General features: G+C 51.1%; 2 protein-coding genes across 6 annotated transcripts in view; one reads left to right on the forward strand and one right to left on the reverse strand.

The window, feature by feature from the left end:
- Window positions 1-2,800: 2,800 nt before the first annotated feature.
- DENND2A (DENN domain containing 2A) overlaps window positions 2,801-25,115 on the forward strand; it is a 110,964-nt gene continuing 88,649 nt past the window's right edge. For 3 of the 4 annotated variants that reach the window (XM_081148057.1, XM_081148061.1, XM_081148060.1), the window contains exons 1-2: window positions 2,802-2,891; window positions 10,835-10,890. The gene's annotated coding sequence lies outside the window, so the exon portion shown is untranslated. Of the gene's footprint in view, window positions 2,892-10,834; window positions 10,891-25,115 lie in introns of all 4 variants that reach the window. The other variant, XM_081148058.1, reaches the window with a different exon arrangement.
- Window positions 2,885-16,334, reverse strand: ADCK2 (aarF domain containing kinase 2). Of its 2 annotated transcripts, XM_081148065.1 has the most exons (9): window positions 15,524-16,334; window positions 14,540-15,095; window positions 13,582-13,728; window positions 10,909-11,037; window positions 9,829-9,924; window positions 7,413-7,664; window positions 6,500-6,628; window positions 5,661-5,714; window positions 2,885-4,569 (listed from the first exon to the last, which is right to left on the reverse strand). In XM_081148065.1, exons 1-9 carry the CDS (start codon window positions 15,622-15,624, stop codon window positions 4,429-4,431), a joined length of 1,605 nt encoding a protein of 534 aa, XP_081004191.1. In that variant the 5' UTR covers window positions 15,625-16,334; the 3' UTR covers window positions 2,885-4,428. The 2 variants fall into 2 exon arrangements, with proteins under 2 accessions (XP_081004191.1, XP_081004190.1); XM_081148064.1 differs by having other exon boundaries at window positions 14,540-16,244.

Raw genomic sequence — 25,115 nt, forward strand, 5'->3', positions numbered from 1 at the left:
GAATTCTCTGGTTACTCTCTCCCCTTCCACCCCCCCATCCCTCTGACATTCGTCAGTCTGATCCATGCTTCCATGTCATTGGATTTATTCTGTTCGTCAGTTTATTAAGTTCTTTAGATTCCACATAAAAGCGAGATAATGTGATGTTTGTCTTTCTCTGCCTGGCTTTTTTCGCTTAGCATAATCTCCAGGTCCATCTATGCTGTCCTAAAGGGTAGGAGATCCTTCTTCTTTACAGCTGCGTAGTATTCCATGGGGGTAAATGTCCCACAGCTTTTTTATCCACTCATCTACTGATGGGCACTTGGGCTGTTTCCAGGTCTTAGCTATTGTAAACTGTGCTGCTATGAACATAGGGGTGCATATATTCTTTCTGATTAGTGTTTCAGGATTCTTAGGATATATTCCTAGAAGTGGCATCACTGGGTCAACCTCCATACTGTTTGAGGAACCTCCTTACTGTTTTCCACAGTGGCTGCGCCCATCTGCATTCCCAGCAGCAGTGTGCTAGGGCTCCCCTTTCTCCACAGCCTTGCCAGCAGAAGTCGTTTGTTGATTTGTTGATGGCAGCCATTCTGACAGGTGTGAAATGATACCTCATTGCATTTTTAATTTGCATCTCTCTGGTGATTAGCAACGTTGAGCATTCTCTCATATGTCTCTTGGCCATCTGTATGTCCTCTTTGGAGAAGTGTATATTCAGGTCCTTTGCCCATTTTTTAATTGAGTTGTCTTCCTCTTACTGAGTAGTATGAGTTCTTTGTACACTTTGGATTGGCTTTTGTCTTTTAATACTGCCTTTTACAAAACCCTAGTGTCTCTGAACGCTCCTCCCCAAATTCTTAGGGTCCATTTACGGGCTGTAGTTTTCCTAAGCACCTCCAGGTTTGATTAAATTATAAACACAGCCTGCCAGCCTAACCTTGGTGATTTCTATAGGGTGTCCCGAAAAGATGTATAAATACACTTTGAGTAATTATAAAGGCAGTGTTTATTAAAATACATTTCATTTTCAAAATTGAGCTATCAGCTGTTAAAGTGTATATACATTTTGGGGGGACACCCTTGCTAAGCACAGAAGACCTCACGTTCAGTCACAAGCATGAAAAATAGGAAACTTATGGAGTGAAATGTAGACCTGAATTTAGGAATTTGAGTGTATTCAAATATAACTGGTATCTCTCCTGTGCCAAGATAGGAGCCTCCAGGTGCCCTCTAACAGGAAACTTCTCTCCCTGGAGTTAGGCTCACATAAAGCTTATGATTGCTGAGCAGAACAGCCTACTGATTTACCCTCTGGCCCTGTTCTCCTGCCCTCCTAACTTGGTATGTCAGTTCGAGGAAATAATCCATTATTTTCTGGTTGTTGACTTTCCAGTTGATATGCAACAGTGTGCTTTTGTCTGGGCTGCCAGTCACCACTTCCCTTTTCTAGTGACAGCTACAAACCACTAAGATAGAAAGTTTAAGAAATGAGAGGACAGAGCTTGCCATCTTCCTACAGAACTGGCTGCCCAAGCCATACAGCTGCCTTGCTCCCAGCAAAGAACAATGCTGTGATTCCAAGGCCAAGGAATAACGCACAGCTTACACAAAAGAGGGCAGAGAACTGGGAGTGCAGATCTGGATTCATACCTTAGCTCCGCCAATTATTAGTTGTACGAATTTGGACAAGTCTCTGTTTCTCTGAATGTCATTGCCCTCATCTCAATTTGAGTAATTTAAGATGCCCACAGCATGTGCTCAGGAAATTGTTACTCCTTTATTCTATCTCCGTTTCCTGGTAGCAGAAGTTATTCAGGTGAACGAAAATCATTCACCCTCCCCATCTTTCTTGCAGAATTACAAAACAATAAGTTTAACTTCAATGATTGTTTGTATTTAAAATAATATTGATCTGTATACCAATTTTTTGGGGGGGAGGATCCTTAGCTTTAATGTTTTACATCACAAATTCTGACTTTTTTACTATAAAAAATTTATGGTTCCATTCAATCAACTATGTTGACTGTGTCGCAGTGACACATGTGTCTTGCAGACATTCTCTAAGAGCTCCAAGGGCAGATATCCCATACTGCCTCACTTACTGCCTTTCGCAGGTTGCACTATGGCCCTCTTGGGATCTAAGATGAGCACCCCATTTGAATGGGTGCATTTTAGTAGGTGAGGGAAAGGATGCCAAGCCCCGGCCCTAAGCTCTCAGCTTCTAAATGTAAGTCAAATTCCCAGTCAAATTTTAACACATTGTGAGGACAGACTCTAAATGACCTAACACTGAACATCTAACCCCAAGTCAAGAACCTATTCTATACCTGGAAATAGAAAACAAAGCAAGAGGATGAGAGAGAAAAAACGTATTTACAAAACTTCATATTAACTTGATTTCCTACTCTTAAAGCCTTGTTTGATTTCACTTTCCTTGTGAGTCTTTCCAGTGGTTTTAGTAACACTGAAAGGAACCTGAACTTTCTACTGTAGATGAGATTGCACTGTGCTCTCTCTTAGGGGAAATAGCTTGCTGCCACTTTATCCACTTATACCCAGGAAAGTAGCCTTTTCTCCTTCAGAAGATGACTGTAAATCAAATTTAGCATTTTTAAGATTCTTATTGTTTAAAATCAGCAAATTATGTACATTAAAAATCATATCCATTACCCATGTTTCTCCTCTTCAATACAGCCTGTGTTCATTTTCTATTGCTGCTATAATGGCTCCTGAGACACTGAGGCTGTCAGTCCAACAACCCATGAGGAAATGAATCATGCCAACACTCACACAAGTTAGCTTGGCCTCAGACCCACCCTAGCGGAGCCTCAGAATGTCTGTGCAAGACCCGGAGTAGAGGACACGGCTAAGCTGCACCCAGATTTCTGACCTGCAGATACTGTAAGGTAATAAACATTATGTTCTAAGCCAATGAGTTCTGGGGTAGTCTATATGTAGTGCCTGATAACTAATACATACCATAGATGGCTTGATTAAATCTGGGCTGTAAGGAAAGGCTTGCTGGTGCTAGTGTAGGCTCAGGGAGGCACCTGCTCTGCGTGCATGCCTCCTCTCTTGCCCCATAATGTAAGTCTCTGTGTACTTGGCACAGGGACTGTGTGTCTTGCTGGTGTGCCCATGAGGAGGGAGCTGAACAATGCCACTTCCCTCTCCCAGATGCCTGGAGCCACCGCAGTACCTCCCTGCCTGGTTAGAATGCCCTCTCTTCAAGACTTGGGAAGTAAAAATAATATTACCCCTCTGGAAAAAACTTCACCAAAGGAATCTCTGCCCAACTAAATGTTACTTGCTCCTTAAAAGACAGAAACAAGGAACTTGATCTTTGAGGACAGAGTGGAAGAATCTAGTCCTGTGGCCAGAGCAGGAAGGCTTGACTTTCCACTCACGGTCTAAAGCAGTGGTCTCCAAACAAACAAGAGAATCCAGTGGGATGAGGGAGAAAATACTATTTTATTTAGAAAAATACGAAATTAAGCTTTGCCAATATCCACTCTACAAACTGACCCTGGGATCCTCTTAGTCCATGTGGACCAGCCACACGTCAGGTCAGCTTTGAAGGAATAGTCTGCAGATGGGCCAAGCACAGAGGGGCAGGCAGTGGCCACCACCCCTTAGTTCACTGGGTGCTACTGCAGGTTTCAAGCCCTGGCTTAAGAGGTTATACAGATTATACTACTACATATTAATATCAACCGAAATTGCTGAGACCACAGTGTGAATACTAATATGCAAGCACAGGAGATCTTTAAGATGAGGGCAGAGCTGATTCTGCTCCTGTTCCTAATGTATCAGCCACATTAATCATTGCTTTTCTTTTTTCACCTTGTAATAAAATTTAGTTAAGAAGTCAGCAAAAAATATTTAAAAGTTTGAAGAAGATAATTTGAAGTACAGTGAAATTTGCCCTGAGTACATATTGTGCCTCCAGATGTTTGTTAGTGGTGGCATCATTTATAAATAAGTTATATATGTATGTCTAGTTAAATATATTCAACTTTTTACCAATAAGGGTACATAACAAATTGGAAGCCATGAGTCTATAGGATTCTGTAACATTTTCTAACCTAATTATCAGAGTCCAGGAGGACCCACCTGACAAGGGAGCACAGAGGGGTAAGAGGAGAAGAGAGAAAAGGAAGAAAACAAAATAACTAAGTTTATTCGCCCTCCACAGAACCTCTTCCCTGAATTAGTCTCCCACCAGGCACAGCTCCTGTGACTGAATGGATAACGCCCTTCCCTCCCTTTACTTCCCCAAATAACCCAAAGCTGTTTAAACAGATGCCTGCAGCCACATCAAAGAGAAAAGCAAAGTCCTGCCCTCCACACATCCCAATCTATAAATGTTCAAGCGGCCCCAGGAGGCTGTTGGGAGTGGTCTTTGGTTCTGACACGAGGCCCGCTGCACGCCCACTGCCACCATCAGGGGGAAGACACTAGACCTTTCAGCAGGAAGGGCTTGGCTGCCTCCAGGATGTCCAATTTGGGGTCCAGCGAGCGGCCGAGCCCCTCTAGCACCATGATGGCAAACACAATGGAGGCGAAGTTGCTCTCAAGCTTTACCTGAAACAGAAAATAAGTGGTTCTTTCCAAAGCCCATTGATATAGAGAGTTCTGGGGAGCCATGTTGATCTGTTCTCAGCCTCTTGCACCCACCCCTGTGATTTTTTACTGTCCACCTAACATTCTTTTCCCTACCCCATCACTTTTCCCCACCATCTCATCTACTCACCCAACCTCCCGTCTACTAGTATTACTAAGAAAAAATCGGGGGGATGTGGTATGTACTTCTCTAGAGGTGTGTGTGTGTTCAGATATAGCACATATATATGACTTAAAAATAATAAAATTAGTATCTCTGAGATATACCAGAAATTATAAATCTAAATAAGGGTCATTCTTCTAACCAGCCAACTTTCTAACTCTTGATTCTATGTTATGGCCCTTGCCAATTGGCTGCGTTTTCCATGCAGTAGGTATTTCATTATCAGATTGCAGAAACAATGGGAAAGGCCATCTTCAGACAAGAATGTTCTCTCCTCTTCCCTCAACTCCTTATACCCTTGGCTGGCAGCTTTACTTTGAAGAATAGTCCAAGACCACACTCCATCACAAGGAGATGGACAAAGGCCAGGGTGAAGAACTGTGAGGCCACCTCCCTCCAAGGGACAGGGACAGTAGGCACAGGCCAGGGCAGCCGTGACAGGGCCTCTGAACACACCAGGACATGAGGTACCTCCTCTTGGGCCACCCCTAATCCCAAGACACTACACCACACAGGAAAGAACTAAGTATGAGTTAAGTTAATACCAAGTATCATTAATGTGAACTGAGGAGGGAAGGGGCATGAGAACTTTAGTTAGATGGTTTTACATCTATAAATCCATTTTCTCCAGCTCAGTATCACAGATACTAGATAGCACAGACTGAGAGACACAGACCAACAGTGTGACAAAGGAAGGACCTGCTGTACCTAGTTAGTACACAGAAACAGAACTCTCCATGCTAATGAATCGGTGCAAAAAATGTTTTCAAAACCGAGATCTCATATGAGGGAAGTATCTCTCACCCCCCTGTGGCCAGCCACCCGCCTCCCCAGAGACCTCCCCTCCAGCCTGACCAGAGCAGAGGGCTCAGCTCTGCCAGGGCCTCACCTTGTGAGTCATCAGTAACTTAAAGACGTTCGACAGAAGACTGGAAACTTGGAGCTGGAAAAGAGAATAAAGCTGACGGCAGAGAGTGCCAATGCCCCCAGAACCACTTCTCTCCCTGTGCAGCGCCCCCGTCCCGCCCCCATACCCTCTCTCTCTCTTATGCATACACACACACCAGTGAGTGGAAAGGGGCGAACTCCAGAAGGACTGCACACGCACAAGCCCAGCTCCCAGCTTGAGCATGAGGAGCATGAGTTGAAAGACTCCTCCCAGGAAGAGGCTCCCCCTCTGTCTCCCCGCAGCACACACAAAAACCACATCTGAGCAAGGACATCCGGCAGTGCCTGGGTGCCAGCTGCTGCTCGCTCTGGCTCGATACTGCTAGTGTAGACCATGAACTTGGGGGGGAAACAGGTTTGCTAGATCTGAGTGCAAAATACAGAGTGGACTCTGGCTCAGGTCTAAGTAAATGGTACGCACATTAGGTACGTCCTTGGGCTGCTCAGAGACCTTTGTCATCCCTCCCCCCAAGCTCGGCTGAGCTGGAGATACAGAGGAAGCTGCAGAACAGCTACCCCCCAGGCAGGAAGGGGTCCCACACTATAAACGTCATACCCAGCCACCCTGAGAACCTGGCCAAGGAGCCACTCTTGCGAGCCAGAGATTTCAGTGGGCCTCACACCTGGGAGATGTGGGCAGAGGAAGGTTTGTTCTTTATCTATCTTAAAACTCAAACCCCCTCCAGACTTCTCCCCATTAAAAGATCTCCCTTCCACTTGGGGTTCTGTCCAAGGGCAAGGGCAGGCCTCAGACCCCTCCCCCTCGAGTGGCCTGCTCACCTTCTCCAGGGTGATGGTGTCCTTCCTGGCCTTTGTCACCAGTGTGGCCATCTCCGCCTTGAACCGCTCCACGTCCTTGCACTCACTGGCCCGAGCATGATGCAGGATGAGCTCAGCCACTCTTTGGCCCTGGAAGATGCAAAAGGAAAGAAACTTGGTAGAGCTGGGAGGGTACAAAACTATATGCTCTGCCCAACTTCTCCATATCCTAGTTGTTTCCACCTAATTCTTCTACTGTCCTGCCTTTGGCCACTGCTGACCAACCAGCCTGGCCTCAGAACCACCGGGCTGGACCAGCCATGCTGTCCTCGTGGGCTCCCTTCCTGCCCCAGCAGAATTCCCTCCTCACGGCTGGCCCAGCCTCTGTGCTGCAGCCTTCTCGCTCCTCCCCTGCCCAGGACACCCCATGACCAGAGCCTCCATGGTCTCTCCAAACACCCACCTGCCTGGTGGTCACTGCTAATGTCTTTCATCTCCCACAGCACCACCCCCGGAGCCAAGCTCTCCCTCCTGGGGCTGTGACCTTCTTCTGCCCAAACCTGCACAAGGGAACATGCCCCACCCTACCTGCCACTGAGGCCCAGGCTCAACCTCTGTTTGCCCCCTCTGAAGCCTCCTACACAGGAGCCAGCCTTCCTAGTGCCCACCCCTGCACTTGCTGAAGAAAGAAGAGAAACTACCATACAAACTACCATGACTGCACACCGCCATTTGGGAAGGAGGCATTTCTTCCCATCCCAAACCATAAGCTGCTTGGAACTGGCCTCAGTCACAGCACCAGCACATTCTGATTAAAGACCCATGACGTTTCTGTCAGGAGCACCCTTGGCAAACATGGACATTTACCAGAATGACAAAGGCTGAGGAGCCCTAAGAGATTTGGGCCCAACTCCCAAGGGCCAATGGGTCTCACCTGTCCCATCGCCACAGCCATGAAAACTGCCCGGAAGTTCCTCAGATCAACGGCCTGCAGCTCGGCCACGATGCCAGCATCCAGGAGTACCAAGCGCAGTGGGCACCGGGCGGGCGTCACGGACACCACCAGCGTGTCACAGATATCCACCTGCTGCAGCCGAGCCTCTTGGCTATTGGAAAGACCGTCGGCCCCCTGGACCAGGATGTTCCCAGGGTGAAGGTCCGCATGGACAAAATTGTCCACAAATATCTGGAAAGAGATGAGCACTATTCAAGGCTAAGTCAACCCTCATGAAAACTCGAAGAACATACTGCATTTCAAAACACTTATTTTTACTCTGTGGTTCAAGCAATTAATGTTCAAATTAAAATAATTATCTACTCATTGTTTAAAGATTTTCCCCAAACCTCTCTGCTCATAAAATTCATGGAACTTCCTTTCTTTCAAATATTTCATAAATCAGATTTCCTCTCCATTACCTCGATCTGTCTACACAATGACATCTAACAGCAATACTGACAACCGCCTACTGGCACACAGTATCAGGTAGTCAGGGAGAAATGTCTTTGAACCTGCTAAGCAGGAAAGAAAGCCCCAGAGACTGTGATAGACAGGAAGTCAGGTGTGACTGTGGAACAGAAATCTGTCTCCCATGAAAGATCATCTCAGTGGTCTTAGCAGTTCTTCTATAAGGGGTAAAAGAAGAGGCCCAGTGCAGAGGTGCAGAGCAGCTGCTTCTGGAACAGCTCTCAGGGGACTCCTCCTGGCCCACACAGAGCCCATCCTCCTGGACGCAGGCCACAGCGACCCTCCTAGTCCAGATTCTGACTTTGCTGCTACCGCAGTGAAAATCCTGGGAACTGAGGAAACTAGGGCTTGCACCTGACCTTGACCCCAAACCTCCTGGCACCTTGCTGTCAGCTCATCCCCTCAGAGCCTATGCCCCCATCCTTGATCCCAGGAGCTGGAAGTCCCCCATGAAACCCTCACTCCTGGGTGCTGCTTACTGCTGCTTTTACCCTGGCTACTCCCCACTGCACCCTCCCATCTTACCACAGTGCCCCTTGGAGCTGTTACTGGGGACAAAGTCCTCTGTCCACTGAGCTTCCACTGCACTGACAAGTGGAAACCTGGTTCTCCCATAACAACCTCACTTCTCCAGGAGCTCCTTGGGTGGGAAATGCTGACCCTCACACCCATGGACCCTGGGGCTGGAGGTGGCGTCAGGGCACCCAGCCCTGAGCCCTCTCCGCAGGAGTGCTTACAGCTTCCACCATGCTGTCAACTTGTACCACCCCACCATCCTGCTCGCCTGCCCCTCATGGCTCCATCTTGGTCACATCAGTTTTCCTCCCGCTCTCAGACCACACACCTGGTTCCTTCTTGCCCCGACTCTGTACCCTCCACACCTGGGCACTTGTCCTGCCTATCCAGCCTAGACCCTGCCATCCATCCCTCAAACACTCCCTTCTATGCCAGCCACTGAGAAGACCTCAGACGCTGGACAGTGATCAGTATCTTCTTTCTTTGCTCCTGCCCGTGAGCTGCTATCAATGCTGGGTCGCTACTACTACTACTAATGATGCTGGTAACTGACATCGCTGAGGCCGCTACGTCCTCCCCTGAATGTCAGCTATCCAGTCACTGGCCGTCCCCTCGTCCTTCACATTCCAGCTGAGGTGGAGCCACTTCCTGAATAGAGCCCTGGGCAGGACAGGCTCCTCTTTTAAAATATATATATATTTCAGAGAGAGGAAGGGAGAGGGAGAGAGATAGAAACATCAACGATGAGAGAGAGTCATTGATCCGCTGCCTACTATAGGCCCCTGCTGGGGATCAAGCCCCCAACCCAGGCATGTACCCTGACTGGGAATCGAACCTTTATCTCCTGGATCATAGACGCTGAGCCACGCCAGCTGGGCAGGACAGGCCCCTCTTAAATGGCCCTTGGTGCCAGGACTTACCCTAAATATAATGTATTTCTTCATGGACAGTCTTCCTACTAAACGGTAGTTCTGTGAACATTGTGATCAGGTCTATTTTGCTTACTACTGTAAAGCAGTATTGCCTGGCATGTAGCAAATGCTCAATAAATACTTGCTGAATGAATGAATGAAGTAGCATATAACATGATATTGTCTTGGACTATTTGTAGGCAACTTGGACAGGGCCTGGGTCTTGGTCCCTGCCCTTCCCACAGCACCTTGCATGGTGACAGCCAGCAAGCCGCTGAGATAGTGCCTAACAGAGCAGTACAATGAGCAAGTGTGTCGGTAGGCTCGGCTGTTTCTAGAGTACACTCTACACTGGGCTTGCCCTCCACCCAGGGTAGCCAAGCAGTGTCCCTGCCCTTTCCCCACATGTAAGTCAGCCCCATGCTTGCCTGAGCACCCTCTCCCAGCCATGAGCTCACCATCTTCAGGAGCATGTTGATCCCCAGCTGAGCAATCTTCCTCTTCAAGTCAGCAGGAATCCCTGCCTGCTGGTAACTGGACACAGGCACGCTCTCCTTGAAAATCAGGGAGGGAACAGCTTTAACCGGGACAGTCCTGCTCCTCACCCTCTCGGAACACATGGTGTCGCCTTCCCAACGATTACAAAGTGACCCAAAGAGTTTTTCCTTTCTTAGAACCCCTATGAGTCAGTCACCCACAAGTCCACTTTAACCTATTTACGTTTCTCTTCCATGACACTTCTCAAAGGAAAAACGAGCCCCATAGGCTTATTAGAGAGGAAACCCACTGACTGCCACCCACAGGTAAGAATGTCACAACTTGGTGGGAAGAGACAGGAACAGGACCAGGGGAGCTAGTTTCTGGTCAAGAACCAGCCAATAGAGACATGAATAAGTTCTGTAACCTTGAGCAAGAAAATGGGAAAAGGGAAAAGAGAAGAAAGGGGAGCTAGTAAATATGCATTTCATATAGATTAGTTATTTGTCAGAGCAGCCCACCGAGATAGGTCTGGTTATCGCTAATTAACCAATAAAAGAACTAAGGCCCAGAGAGGTTAAGTAACTTGCTCAAGGCCACACAGCTAGTAACTGGCAGGTGGCATCACTTCCCTGGATCTCATATTACCATCGTTACAATGGAGGCTGGACCAGGAGACAGCTAAGGCCAATGACGTGACACAAACACTTGATGAGCACTCTCCCTGCAAACTGGCTGAGGGCACTGTGCATTCAGTGTGTCACTGACTCCTGGGAGAACTCCATGAGGCAGGAGCAGTGGGCTGCTGTCACACATGAGGAGACTGAAGTCACCAAGCAAATAAAGTGGCAGAGCAAATTTTCAAACCCAGCAAGTCTGAGGCCGCATCCAGGTTCCCAGCCACCTCACTATGCCACCGCCCACTCTCGTGTCATGTCCGAACTCCTCTCTCGTGTAATCACGCTCTCTCGGCTCTTGTCTTTGCAGACCAAAGCCTTCCGGTGAAGCAGAGATGCACTGCTGTGAGTGAAAGGCACAGCCAGGTAAGTTCTAATTCTTACTTCGTATGTTTCCACCAAGACATCGCTGGTGACAAAGGGATGCAGCGGGGTGGGGAATCGAACAGACTTCACGTCCAGGAAGTTGCACTGGAAGTGCTCCAGATTCCGAGCTTCGTAGCGCAGGTCTATCTACAGGACATGGAGAGAAAAGATGAGGGGGTGGTTGGGGCACAGGGATGGCAGCATCTGCACTGCCAAAGAGCTAGCAAGTCATGAGAGTCACCTGCTTCTGCTTCTCCCACACAGCTCCCCAGGGGACCCGGGAGGCATTCTGTGACTAAAGGCCTCCCCTAAAGCCCTGAGCCTCCTTGAATCTCCTCCTGAACTCCTCTAAGCTCGGGCAGCAGACACCCTTGCAGTTCCTGGGCTTTGCTGCTTCTCCGCTCTTCCTTCTCTGCCCACCTTCACACCAGCCAGAGGACCCCTTCCCCATCTCCCAGGGGCTCAGCTTTGTGGCCTCTCCCCACCACTGCCCTCACTAGCTCCCCACCCAGCCCTTTCCCTTGACCAGTGCTCACTTCCACCCACTCTGCCCTCCACCCCACTGCACTGACTGCTCTCCCCAAGCTCACTCAGCCTTTCACCTGCCAGACTCAAAGGCCCAGTTCCATTTTTGTCCTAATTAACTCTGTGACATCATTCTTCCTGAACCGCTCTTCTCTTCACTCTCCCAGCTTCCACCCCTGCTTCTCAACTGCCCTGTCTGGGACTGGTCTCCAGGCCATTCCTCCTCAGGTGTCCAGACGCTGGTCTCTCAGCTCCTGACCTTCACCAGCTTTGCTCTCCTCTCCATGCCCTCACGTCTTCATCTAGTGCCTCCTGATGACAGAACCTTGACCTCCAGTCCAGCGCCCCCTACCACTACTAAACATGATTTACTTTCACACACACCCATGTGTACCCAGTCACCCGAGAGTCACTGCAGATTACTTCTCCTACCCTCCATCCCTTCAGTGCTCAGTACCATCAGCTCTGCAGCCCTGACCACTCTTGGATCTATTCTCCCTTCCCACCCCTGCCACTCCCATGTGACTCACAAGAGGCCACCTGACCCTAATAGAGGCATCTGAGTTGGGCTCCCTGACCCCCCACCTCCTCTCTCTGGAAGATGACCCTCTCCATCTGCTGGTGTCCCCTACTACCTGCAGAATGAAGTCTTAATTCTTTAGGATGACATCCAAGGCGGGTTGGTCATGGTTTGGCCCCCACTTCTCTCTTCAGGTCCATCTCTTGTGCCTCCCCCTTCCTCTACTGCCCAAAACTCTAGCTTCACCCAATGGATATAGTGCTGAATACCTCAGCCTGCCTGATCTACCACCCTCCTTTGCGTTCCTTATTCCCTCTGATTGGAATGGTTTTCCCCAATTTGGTCCAACTGTAAATACCACGCACCTCTCCGGACCCAACTCAAGCCAAGGGAGCTTTGACCCTCAGGATGGAATGACCACTTCCTCTCTTGAGCCCCAACTGAACCCAACTGAACCTGTAGAGACTCCTACTATACCTCTGAGCAAACTCCATTTGCAAGTATTTATATGTGAGCCCCCTCTGCCTACAATATATTCCTATGGACAGGAAAAGCTCACTCGTTTTCTTAGTTTATCAGCTTCTAACAGACTCCCACACAGACATCCAGACTGTAAGGTTTCAAGCCTGGGAATGTAGTAGGACTACTGAGATACCATTAGTAGGCAAAATGTGGTGAGATAGAGAGATTTGAATTTAATCTGATGGGACCCCATGATGTCTATCAGACTTTCTCGAAGGGAAACTGAAGCTCAGAAGGGTGGTAGAACTGAGAGTCATTAATGCAGAGATGATTATTGGAATAGAAGCTATTTTCTCTGTCTTAATTTTATTATCAAGGCTACACTACTCCATAGCATAAAGTAAAGATTTCTAAACACTAAAACACATTCCTTGGACTTAAAACCTTCTTTCCAAGGACCTAAATGAAGACTTGGCACACTGCTTCTGAAAGTCTGCCGATTTCTGCACTACCAACAGGGAGCCAGGGTGGATGCCAACTTGGAGCCCTGATGGCCCCCAAAGTGTATTTACCAAGCCTGCCCCCCTTCCCTCCTTACACAGATGTCCCAAGGTCCTAGACAGGGAGGAGGACCTTATCTACTCAAAAGCCCTGGAAACAAAGGCACTTAGAGATGACGTTGTGTGTTCCACCAGAATGATTTCACTTCCCTCCCAGACAATGAGGAGGGCTGTTTCCCAAGCACCCTTGCAGGGCTGGCATGATTAAAGCTGACCTTACACGAGGAAGAAGTGATGTTCATCACTTCTAGGCCTGGCCACAAAATCTCTCACATGGTCCTCTATGGTTTTTCTCCCAATTCCACACTGACCCTACATGACACATGTTGAAGATGGCAGTGCCAAACTTGGGAGGAAATTGGGTCCCTGAATAACTGTGGTGTAGAGCTTCCTCTCTCTCCTTCAGTTCACCTGCATGGAACTTTGATATAAGCAATAACATTGTTGCATTAAGCTACTGAGATTTGGGTGTTCTTTGTTATATCAACTATTGTTACCTACTCTGACTAACATACCGCACTAGCCATGACCCACTGGGAAATTAAGCATTAGCACTCACTAAACAGCTGCTAATGGCAAGAACTCTCTTAGATGCTATTTATAACTGAGGGAAGTAAAATTCACCTGTTGAACCATGAGCTTCTCAAATTCCTCCACTATCTCAGGCAAGCTAAGCCACTTGATTCCTGGCAAAAGTTCAAGGAATCGGCTGCCCATCTTCATCAGCAGCAGGTCCATTTGCACCTGAGAGAGCAGGCCAGGATGCAATACCTGCCAGAAAGAGCAGTGAGACAGAGGAGGGATCAGGAAGGCACATTCACTCAGCCAGGGCTGGGTCCTACCATCAAAGGAGAGCCAGCTGGCTTCTCATCAGAGCAAAGGGGAAGTGGTCCCAACACCCAGGATGCTCTTGCCTCCCTCACTCCCATGTGCCTTCCCTGAGGAGATGCTGAAGCAGCTCCTCTGCACTGCACTTAGCTTTCCTGGGAAGAATAAGTGGGCTTTTTCTTCCCAAATATATTTAGTTTAGATCAGTGGCTCCCAGAGTACATAAGAGGCACCCTGGAGTGCTTGGTGAAAATGTGGGAGGGTTTTCCCCAGGAGGTAAAGGAGAGCATCAGGGTACCTGCCACTTGTGTCTGCCAGTCCCCCTGGGTTGTGCTGAATGGGGATGGAAAAGTGTGGAGACAAGAAATGATGGAGCCCAGGCAGGTGACAGGAAACGAAGCAAGAAGTTAGCCACTTCTGCAAAAACGAACACTGCCCTCTTGGGCTCGCCACGGCACGTCTCACCTAGTCTGTCTCCGATTTATCCTGACCACAGAGTAGTGGGTCAGTTGGACGGTGGTTCTCCCGCCCATAGAGGCAGCGTCTCCAAACCCTCTCCATTTCCCTTTATAAGGCTATTCCCACCACCTCTGCCTCAGCCAAGAAATCAAAGAGCTTGCATATCATACACACTCATAATGGCCAAGCTAATGGAAGTCAGTGGGAGGCAATATAAGGTGACTTGCAAAGGAGGGGTTCCTGATCAAGGACAGCTCCGTGGGTTCTAGAGGTGGGAAGATGTCAGAGCACTTACTTTCACTGCCACAGGGATGAGGTGATGTGGTTCAGGTAGGTGGGCAGGTGCCAGCGCCTGGGATACGACTGCGTCTGGTCCATCCAGGTCAGCTTTAGGAAGAAGCAGCCTTTCTAGCAATGACTGGTCAGCAAGACTTCCTTGAGACCTCCACCCCTCCCCCAGGTGTCCAAAGAGCTCTCTCAGGCCCCCAGCTGCCCCGTTCTCTGAACGAGGCTGCAGCCCAGAGGCTGCAAGCCTCTGCCTGCTGTCACTCTCTAGGAAGGCAGGATTGGCACGCGCTTTGTACACCTGGGCCACACAGCCCGAGCCCACTGGTTCCCGCTTCTCAAAGCAGAGGACCTTCCCCCAGTTCTCCCCAAACGCCTGCTGCAGGGCGTGTTCAGTGTGAGTCCAAGGGTGCGGGGTCACATGGACGTGCAGATTGGAGAACTGGGCACAGAAAGCCTCCGAGAAGAGATCTCGCCGGGTGCTGGCCCACTGGCCCAGTTTGATGTACGTTGGGCCTGAGGTCTCCGTGGCTTTCAGAAGCAGGTGGAGCCAGAGGCTGGAGATGCTGGGAGCCAGGTAGGTGAGAGGGTAGAGTAAAAGGAGGGGGAAGAACTTCACCAAGAGAGCCCCAGCCCGGAGCCCGATCCGGAGGTGCAGAAGGAGGCAGCCTAGGGGCCCATCTCCGGAGACTCTCTCCAGGGGCCCATTTTCAGCCAGGTCACTCCAGCTGGCCCTTCGCTGACACAAGTTCTCAGGGGCCCCCTCACCAGTGTCCCCATAGACTGAGAGGAGTTTGGGCAAAGTGCCAAACAGCAGCCAACAGAGTCTGGACTTTTGAGGGTATCGAGAGAGCCTTAAAAGACGGAGTCCCTTTCTGAGCTCAAAACCTCTAAGGTGCCAGGAGCAGACTCTGACAGAGAAGCGCCAGGGAGTCCCCATCCTTCCCGGAGTTCCACAGCCCAGGCTGCCGGCCTAAAGGTAAAGGGCACCTACCTATCTGTGTTCAGGCTTCTGGCCAGGCTGACATGAGTCCAGGACCACAGCTGAGTATTCCACTTAAAAGTGGGGCAGCCGCCTGATCCCACGAAACTCATGTGTAACCTAAGCCCAGCCCTGTGCCTAGTCCTGCCCTGCCAGGCCGCACCACCTCTTAGGTCACCCTGCCCTGCCCCGCCTTGGCCGCAGGAGGGCAGGGCGCAGAGGTCCCTCCTGGCTCCACGCCTCCCTCCCTCCCTCCCTCCGGGTACCGGCCTTAGGCCAAGGTCCGGGGCTGCCGCGGGCCTCCGCCCGAGGGGCGCTGCGCCTAGGGGGCTCTCAGAACAACCCACTGTGAGAACCGCAGGGGGCCGGCCGGACGCGAAGCCAGGCCCGGGGCCCGGACGCGACCTGCGCGAGGAGGCCGCTCGGGAGGCAGAGCCGGGAGCCGCAGGCACCGCGCGTGCCAGGGACGCGGAGATCGCCCGTGCGGCCGGCACCCGCCCAGGGCCGGGTGGGGAGGGGGTGGCGGGGGTCGGGGCTGGAGGGGCTGCAAAGGGTCGAGGCACAGAGGCGGGAGAGGGAGAGCTGAGGGTCGGGGTGCGGAGGGCCGGGAGCGGGTGAGGACGGGCGGGGGTCGGGTGCGGAGAGCGGGGAGGGGGTGCGGAGGCCCGGGAAGCCGAGAGCCGGGAGGAGATGCGGGGGGCCGAGGGTCGGCGGGGAGAGCGGGGAGGGGGTGCGGGGGGCCGAGGATCGGCGGGCAGAGCGGAAAGGGGGTGCGGAGGGCGGGGAGCCGGGCCGAGGCCGCGCGGCCCGCGTCTCCCGCGAGCGCCCCGCGCGCCGGCTCCGGCCCCGCCCCTTAAAGCGGCCGCGGTCGGGCGCGGCGGAGGCCACCTGGCCTCGGGCCCTGGGTCCCAGGCAGGACGCAAACGCGCGCTCCACGCTCCCTCTTTCCCTCGAGCCTCTGTCTTTCCACTGACAGCGGCGTAGCTTTCCTTACAAAGAGTGTGGAAGCCCCGAAACAGGCCGTGAACTGCAAGCCAGTGCGAACACGGGGTTTTCGGGCGGGGGCGGGGCAGGCGACCGGGCGGCGTCGACTTGGAGTGTTTGGACCTTGGGGAACGGCTTCTGAAAGGCCGTGTTCGTCCACTCAACTGCTTATGGAGCCCCATAAGTACTTCTTAAGCTAAATCTAAGCTTTATCAAGGCTCAGTAATCTGTACTGCGCTAGGTACCCTGCTGGGCTGGGCAGTGGAGACGCACGTCCGGCCCTTACACGCTGACCCCTTAGAAGGGAGACCACAGGGAGCGCTGCGCAATTTCAAAGTGTGGCAAGAGCCCCGAAAGAGAGGAAGGGAGGCCTTGGGGGTGGGAAGATGAACGTTCAGACGCAAAGAAAAACCCCGAAATAGGAAGGAGTTAGGTGTGAGGGTTTGTTGGGTGTTTTTTTTTGGGGGGGGGGGGGGTAACTTTGAAGAACCAAAGGAAGGTCAGATGGTTCTAGACAGCAAGGGAGAGAGAAAGGGAGCTTGGAAAAAAGTCAACAACCAGGGCAGGCTCAGGGGTCCTCTGCTCTGCCTGTGGGGCTATGAGGCTGCCCACCCTGGGTACCACAGACACCTCCACACAATCTGCACGTGGGTGAGAGGCTTCCCCCAAAGTCTGCCCAGGGGTGATCTGTGAGCCTCACAAGTGGAAGGAGCCCTGGGGAGAGAGAAACAGCAGACTAGAACACAGGGCCTCTGGTTTCAAACTAAGTCCTCAATAAGCCCTTTGCTGAATCGAAGGTATACGAGAATATTCCACACACCTTTGACACAACCCAGGCGCAAATATGGTTCCCCTGATGAAAGCGTGACTGCCACTCTGCAGCCCTAAGGAGTGCCCAGAAATGTGGGGACGTGGGCTGCTGATACAGACAGGAATGGGGAGTGGTTTGGGCTACTCCCGCGTTAACTAATAATCCATTTCCCATTTCCACAAGATGCTGCAGACAGAAGTCATCCCTACCACCTCTGGTTTCAAATATGTCCAGCCATTAATTATCCCCTCCTCTACTTCCTACTGATTTATTTACCCACTCCGTGCCAAAGGTGTGTGGAATATTCTTGTATACCTCTGATTCAGCAAAGGGCTTATTAAGGACTTAATCTGAAACCAGAGGCCCTGGGTTCTAGCCTGTTAATTAGGAGGTAACCACGTGACCTCAAGCAAGTCTCTCTGGGCCTCTATTTCTCCTTAAGCTAATGGGGCAAGTGAGTCTGACTAAAGCTGTACAAATCCTCTAGATTTACATTTATGATTCTGGCAATTAACATCTTTAACAGTAGTTAAGAGCAAAATTCTGGAGTTAGATAAGCCTAGTTTTAATTTCCCTCTTTGTAACCTTGGGTACCAGTCACCTCACCTCTCGGAGCATACACTCTTCACTTGTCAAATGGAGGTAAAAATAGTACTTGCCTCTCACAGCTGTTGAAAGCAGTAAGCCACAAACTGTGATGTGCTTCACACCCTGCGGCAGTACATGTTAGCAAATATTATGTGTATTATCTAGAGAAATTAAAGTTGTTTTGTTTCTCTTCTTACTTCATATGGCAGACATATTTTCACAAACTTGGAGGATACATTGTGGAAGGTCCGACTTAAAATAAGGGTATCCTAGCCCAGCCGGGCGTGGCTCAGCGGTTGACCTAAGATCCAGGAGGTCCGAGTTCCATTCCCGGTCAGGGCCCATGCCTGGGTTGCAGGCTCCATCCCCAGTTGGGGGCGTGCAGGAAGCAGCCAGTCAATGACTTTCATCATTGATGTTTCTCTCTCTCTCCCTCTCCCTTCCTCTCTCTGAAATCAATCAAGATATACTTTTAAAATAATAAGGGTATCCTAGAAATCCACCCGAGGCAGTGGATTTCCACTTTAGCATCCACCAGAATCACCTGAGGGCTGTCGTATACCCAGTGTCTGATTCTCTTAAGAAATGGGGCCCAAGAATTTGCATTTCTAACAATTTCCCATGGGCTTCTGCTGCTTCTGGTCCTAAGAACAAAGTTTGAGAACCATTGACCTGGTGGTGGTGGTGGTAGTGATGGTGGTGGTGAAAGTGCAGCACCTCAGAGAGCTGTAGTTACCCAAGCAGGTGAAGTTGAGGGAGTCCTAGGGCCCATGTGAATACCCATTAGGAGAATGATGTCATACATATTAAGGCACCATGGATAAAGGTATGTCAAATATGAACCCTAAATCAAGACTTGTAAGGGCAGCCTTGAAAAATGGGAAACTTTGCACCTGGCCGGGCGTGGCTCAGCAATTGAGCATCGACCTAGGATCCAGGAGATCCCGGTTCGATTCACGGTCAGGGCACATGCCCGGGTTGTGGGCTTGATTCCTGGCTGGGGGCCTGTGGGAGGCAGTCAATCAATGACTCATCATTGATGTTTCTGTCTCTCTCCCTCTCCCTTCCTCTCTCTGAAATCAATAAAGATATATATTTTAAAATTTTTTTAAAATTTTTCTTAAATGGGTAACTTTATGCAGTCTGTTTTGGGGATTAGTAACAGCAAGAATGATTAACAAATTAAGAGACTGACTATCCAGACACTGGCCAGTCCACATATGACAATAGAACCCTAACTCACAGCCTCTGCAGCAATGGGCCCAGAACAGTCAGGTCTTAGTCAATGAGTTCCAGCTTCTCTAATTTTCACCCCCACTTCCAACTCAAGACCCCGCTGTAGAAAGCCAAATGTCCTCTCCAAACCAATCACAATACGCCCCGGCCTCCAGCTTCCCTGTGCTACCAACCTGCAGTTTAGGGCCCACCCGAAGCCTTTTTCTCTCTATAAACCTTGCCCACTAGCATGTGAGTCTTCACTTGTACTTGAATCTCTGCCAGACGCACGTGATGACGGCTGACTCCCTCGCTATAGAAAGATCTGAATAAATAACCTCTGTTCTCATTTGGGTAATCTTCAGTTTCTCCCATAAAATCTCCACAGCAAACGCCAGCTAATTATTGTTAATAGTTTCCTGTTCTTGGAACTGTTCCTGCTCGTGTTAACTCTGGTATCACTAGGTGGCACCATTCCCCTGGGTTCCCAGACCTGGCTGGGAAGAAATGGATGGGCTGGGAAAGATGTGCAGGCCCACCTGGCTGTGCTTATCTTGGCGACGATCCAAACGCGGGTGACTTTAGCATTTCCCAAGTAACTGTGTTATGTAGCAGGCACCATGCTCAAACCTTGGGGCAGAAGGTGGGGATAGGGAATCGGCAGGCTCTGGGATTCTCTACCTCTGTACTTTTGACATTTGGGGCAGGATAATTCTTTATTGGATGTGATGGGTGTGGACAAGGGGGATGGGAAGCTGTCCTGTACATTGTAGGATGTTTAGCAGCATCTCTGGCCTCTACCCACTGGATGCCAGAAATACTCCCCCTTTCCCAGCTGTGACTTTAAAATGTCTTCAAACATTGTCAAATGTCCCCAGAGGAGCAAAGTTGTCCCTAGGTGAGAACCACTGGGCTCTGTGTTGAGGACAGTTCTCTGCTGAGGCCCTTTCAGCACCCCCACCGCCACACTCACTTTCTTCATAATAGAGCATCAACCCCTGCCTACGTCTGCCGAAACCTCCCCTTTTCCTTTCCCATCCCCCTGAACTGAACATGCTCTACACTAGTGTGTCTCCAGTGGGAACTTGAGCCAGCTCCACCCCAAACACCTGGGGTGCTTGTGAAACTGCAGACTGCTGGCCTCCCCTGCATTAGGGTCCCTATGGGGAAGATTAGATTCCCCACCCCATCCCTGAACAAGCCAAGGGGATTATCAGGCAAACACAAAGTTTGGGAAGCACGGACCCCATCCCTGCCCCCCGGCCCTGCATAGTGCACCTGGCCTGCAATTGGCTTCTAAGAAAGTTGGACCTGGGCATAAAAATTCTGGCCCTGGGGCACCCACATACATAGAAAATGTCAGAATCAATACTGGAAAAGACACTAAGGGAGGAGGCTGTCTTAGGCATGCCTGCCTCTTTCCCCATTTGCTGCCATGGTTTTCAAATCCCCTCCTCAGGTAGGCCTACTTGCTACTGCTACGTCTCCCTTTCTCTTTCTGTCTCTTTAGTTGAATGGTCTCCATTACTTCTTGAGAGAATTTCTCTCCTCTTCTGGTTTCCACCTTCTGGTTGCCTAGATGGGTTGTTCTAGCTCTACCCAGGGGCAGGTGCCACTCCTGTACTAATGCATGTGGCCCCCAACAGGTCCCCTCCCTCTGGAGTGGTGTGCTCCTGCTCATAGGTAAGGTCCCATCCTGCTCTGCTCTGCTGTGCCCCACCATGCTTTCTGCAGCTCCGCTGCTCCTGGTCCTTTAATGCCTCTGTCCTAAAGCTAGACAAAGTGATCGCAGCCAAAGCCAGGCCCTTGAAAGCTAGGGGAGGGTGCAGGAGCCCGGGGCCCTCAGTCTGAGCCCTGCTCCCCTCCCCTGGGTGGCCTGAGCTTCCCCTCCCCTTCCACACCACAGCTCCTGGATGACATTTGATTGGGACCAAGAACAAACCAAGACTGGGTTTGAGGTTTGTGTGGGATGCTTGGCTTGGTTTTGTTTCCTCAGAGGGAGCCAGCCAGGGGTTGCGGTGGGGCAGAAAGGACCTCACGTCCAGCCTCTCTAGGAGGAGAGAATGGGCCAAGGATGGCACAAGCGATGGAACAAGAATAGAGGGAAGGAGCAGGGTGCCCATGAAAGACAAGGGGAGCCCAGCTGCTTGTCCAGATGGCGCCACAGGCCCAGATCCACTGTTGGTCAGTCGGAAGGATGAGAAGCCTCTCCAAGGGCATGTCAAGGTGACTTTCGCTGCTAAAATAAGTTCCTTCCTTGCTCTATCTCATCCAAATATCAAAGGCCTAAGCACAGATAAATGATTTCTCTCCCCATGCCAGTTTTCTAGATAAAATCATCATAAAATAACCCAGCCTGTCATCCATCATCTACTGTGTGTATGCTTTTCAACTATGCATGGGGCAGGTGGCAATGAGATAGAAGCAGGTTGCTGTCAAGGGGCTGTGAAAGAATGGAAAATAGTGACCCAAACGGGGGTACCTGATCCCTAGGGAGGAGGGTCAGCGATGCCCCAGGAAATGCAGTGCCTGCACCTTCCAGAAGGGGCAGCATAGCCAGGACTGGGATTGAATGCCGATCCAGAAACCCCCCTCCAGAGTGAGTGGGTGGCGCTGGTTCTCAGACAACCTGGTGTAACAAAGGAACATGGCTTCACCCCGACCGTCCTGGGCCTGTGTGACCTCAGATAAGGTACATAACCTCTTGGAACTTGGGTCTCTCACCCCTAAAATGGTGGGAATAATATTTCATTGCTCAGATGTGTGAGGAGGATTACATGACATGACATATGTCAAGTGCCTGGAACAAGGAATTTCAGTGGAAATTGAACAGTTTTGGAGAGGAGATGCTCAAAGGCTCCTTCTGAGGCTCCCTCCCGGTCGTAACCAGGCTACCCCTCTCAGCCCTCAGTCTCCTTCACTTGGCTTGTAGCTAAGATGAAGCAGGCACTGTGCTGCTGGCCAGGCCCTGGCAGAGGCCCTGGACCTAAAACGGATCATGGAGTCGGGAAGCTCAACTCGAATGGGGGAGAAGAAAAGCTGCCTGCTCTGGCCTCTTGAACCCTGAGCATCCTGCGCTCCTGGAAAGAAATGAGATTAGGAGAAGCTAAAAGAGGGCGCCCCCAGGGGCCAGGAGGGGACAACATCCTTTACTTAATGATCTGCTTTAATCCACGAGAGGGGGTGGCATAACCGATCCTGTTTCCACTTTACAGATGAAGACACTGAGGGTTAGCCTGGCGGGGTGTGGCTCAGCGGTTGAGCGTCGACCTAGGATCCAGGAGATCAAGGTTCGATTACCGGTCAGGGCATATGTCCAGGTTCGGGCTCGATAAATGACTCTCTCATCATTGATGTTTCAACTCTCTCTCCCTCTCCCTTCCTCTCTCTGAAATCAATAAAGATATATTGGGGGGTAGGGGGGAGACACTGAGGGTTAGAGGAGAAGCAACTTGCTTTAGAGCAGGATTTGGCCTGACCTGGAGGCCGACCTCTTCAGCAGGACGCCAAGGGAAGAAGAGGAGGGTGTTGAGACGCTCTGCAGAGATCCAAGACTGTGCTGGGTGGAAAAGGCAGGATTTAAGATCAGGAACAATCCACTCTTTCCCCCTCCTCCCACTCACAGCTTTCCTGACTTGAGGCCAGGCCCTCCCTCCTACCCTGGCTCTCACTTTCCACAGTGGAGAGAAGCTGAGGACAGACAGGGAGGGCAAGAGGAGGCACTGTCGGAGCAGGGAGAAGAGGGGACCACTTAGACGGTCTTCCAGGCCCCAGTGCACAGGCCCCACCTTGGGGGGCTACCCTTCCCTCGGGAGCTTGAGAACCAAGGCTTGGGAGAGACCAGGGGTAGCATCAGTTGGAAAAGCTCCAGGGAGCCAGCAGGGGCAGGGCCTCACAGGAAAGGAGGGAAGGGAGTCATGCGTGGGTCCCCTGCCATGGTGACATACTCATCGGATGACCCAGGGATGGAAGCAGCCAGCCCTGAGGAAAGGTGGAGTTGGGGCTGGGACAAGCAGGCAGGGATGGAAACTTGCAAAGCACAAGTGCCAGCATCACTCATCAGAGTCTGAACTGAAGCAGGAATGTTTTTCTAAAACAAGGTAGCATCCAAAACCCAGAGACGAAGGAACAGCCTTGGCTGGTTTGGCTCAGTGGTTAGAATGTTGGCCCGAGGACTGAAGTGCCCTGGGTTTGAATCCGGACCAGGGCATGTATCTTGGTTGTAGGTTCCATCCCCGTGTGGGAGGCAACCAATTGATGTGTGTCTCTCTCACATTGATGTTTCTCTCTCTCTCTCCTCCACTCTCTCTGAAAAGCAATAGAAAAAATATCCTTGGGTGAAGATTAAAAGAAAAAAAGAAGGAACAGCTGCCTGCCACCTACAAGTTACCACTGAGGGCCTCCCTAGCCTCCTCTCTGGCCTGCCCACCTGAGATGTGATTAGCAATTATGGAAGCCACAAAATTGAAGGCCATGGGCCTGTTTTGTGCATTGGGTTGGGGGAGGCAGCCACCTGAGCTCTCAGTGGCTCTCCATCTGCCATTTTCTCCACTTTGCGTTTGCCTCCTGACACCCAGGACCCTGGGAGTAATTAACCCTCAAGAAGCCAAGTCTCTGGTTTCTTTTTTTTTTGTTTGGTTTTTTAAAAAATATATCTTTATTGATTTCAGAGAGAGGAAGGGAGAGGGAGAGATAGAAACATCAATGATGAGAGTCGTCATTGACAGACAGGCTGCCTCCTGCATGCCCCCAACTGGGGATTGAGCCTGCAACCTGGCCTGTGCCCTGACCGGGAATCGAACCTTGATCTCCTGGATCCTAGGTCAATGCTCAACCACTGAGTCACGCCTGGCTGGGCTCTGTGTTTTTTTTAAGAAAGTGAAAACTTGCTGAATGATACTTCAGCAAACAAAACAATAATTAAAGTGCTTACACTTTTTAAGAAGCACTTGAACCTTACAAAATGATATTCTAAAGTTTACTGTGCTTAGTTGAAGTGGGTATGGCAATGAAGCAGTTTAGGAAGCTCTAACAAGCCCAAGAAAAGCTTTAAAGATCTCAAGAATGAGCAAAGCCCTCCCTAGGGAGACAGCTTTTTCTCTGTGACTTTGAGACCTGCCTGTGTCCCTTAAATCTCAGGCCGGGTCTGTAGGAACTGCCTGGCAGTACCCAGTGTTCCCCATGTTCTGCAATCCTTTATCCCCCCCCCCCCACACACACCCCTTTTGTGGATTAGTAGGCCGAACCTCTTTCCCCCTTTTTCCACTGCTCCTAGACTTTAGGCCCCTCCTTCTGGGGGCCCCTGAGCAAAAGACAAGAATGACTTTCCTCCCTGTCCTCCGCATAAAATGCCCACAGCATTTTCCCGTGTACTTCGCAGTGGGCAGTCCTAAGTCCTGTGATCTGAGCTCCTCGATTGCCCTGAGCCAGTGGCGGCAGCGGGGACCATCCAGTCCTCTCTCCTCCGGGCCTTTCCTGACTTCCCTCCTCGCCAGATCTGAGACCCTGTGCTCGGCGCTCAGGAGCCCTGGGCTCTCCTCGCCTGAGTTACGGTTGTCGGTGCCCCGGCCAGACTGCCGGTTGCAGGGGACAAGGTGGTGGCTGACTCCCTAGGGTGCCCCCCCACCTCCATAACGCCCGGCGTGAACTGAAGGCGAGGAGTGTCGCCGCCACCTCCGTGCCTCGGTTTCAGAGTCTCGGCCCCAGGCTGGTGGAGATGCAGAATGCCATTCCAGCAAAGAAGGGGTTAAGCCGCCCTCTCCCCACCCCCCAAAAAAAGGCGAGGGGAAGAGTCCGGCAGAAGGTCCTGTTTACGGGAGCCGCCGGCGTCCCAGGGCCCGGGGAGAGGCGTTGCCGTGGCTACGGGCCGGGCGCCCGGCAGCTGCGGATGAGCTCACTGGAGGGGCGGAGGGGCGCGGGGCGCGGGGCGGGGACCGCGGGCGCGCGGCCCGCACGGAGCCGCCTGCGGGCGGGGAAAGACTGGCGAGCCCGCCCTCGCCCGCCCAG

The sequence above is a fragment of the Miniopterus schreibersii genome (genome assembly GCF_964146895.1).
Source record: "Miniopterus schreibersii genome assembly, chromosome: 9".
NCBI classification, from domain to species: Eukaryota; Metazoa; Chordata; class Mammalia; order Chiroptera; family Miniopteridae; genus Miniopterus; species Miniopterus schreibersii.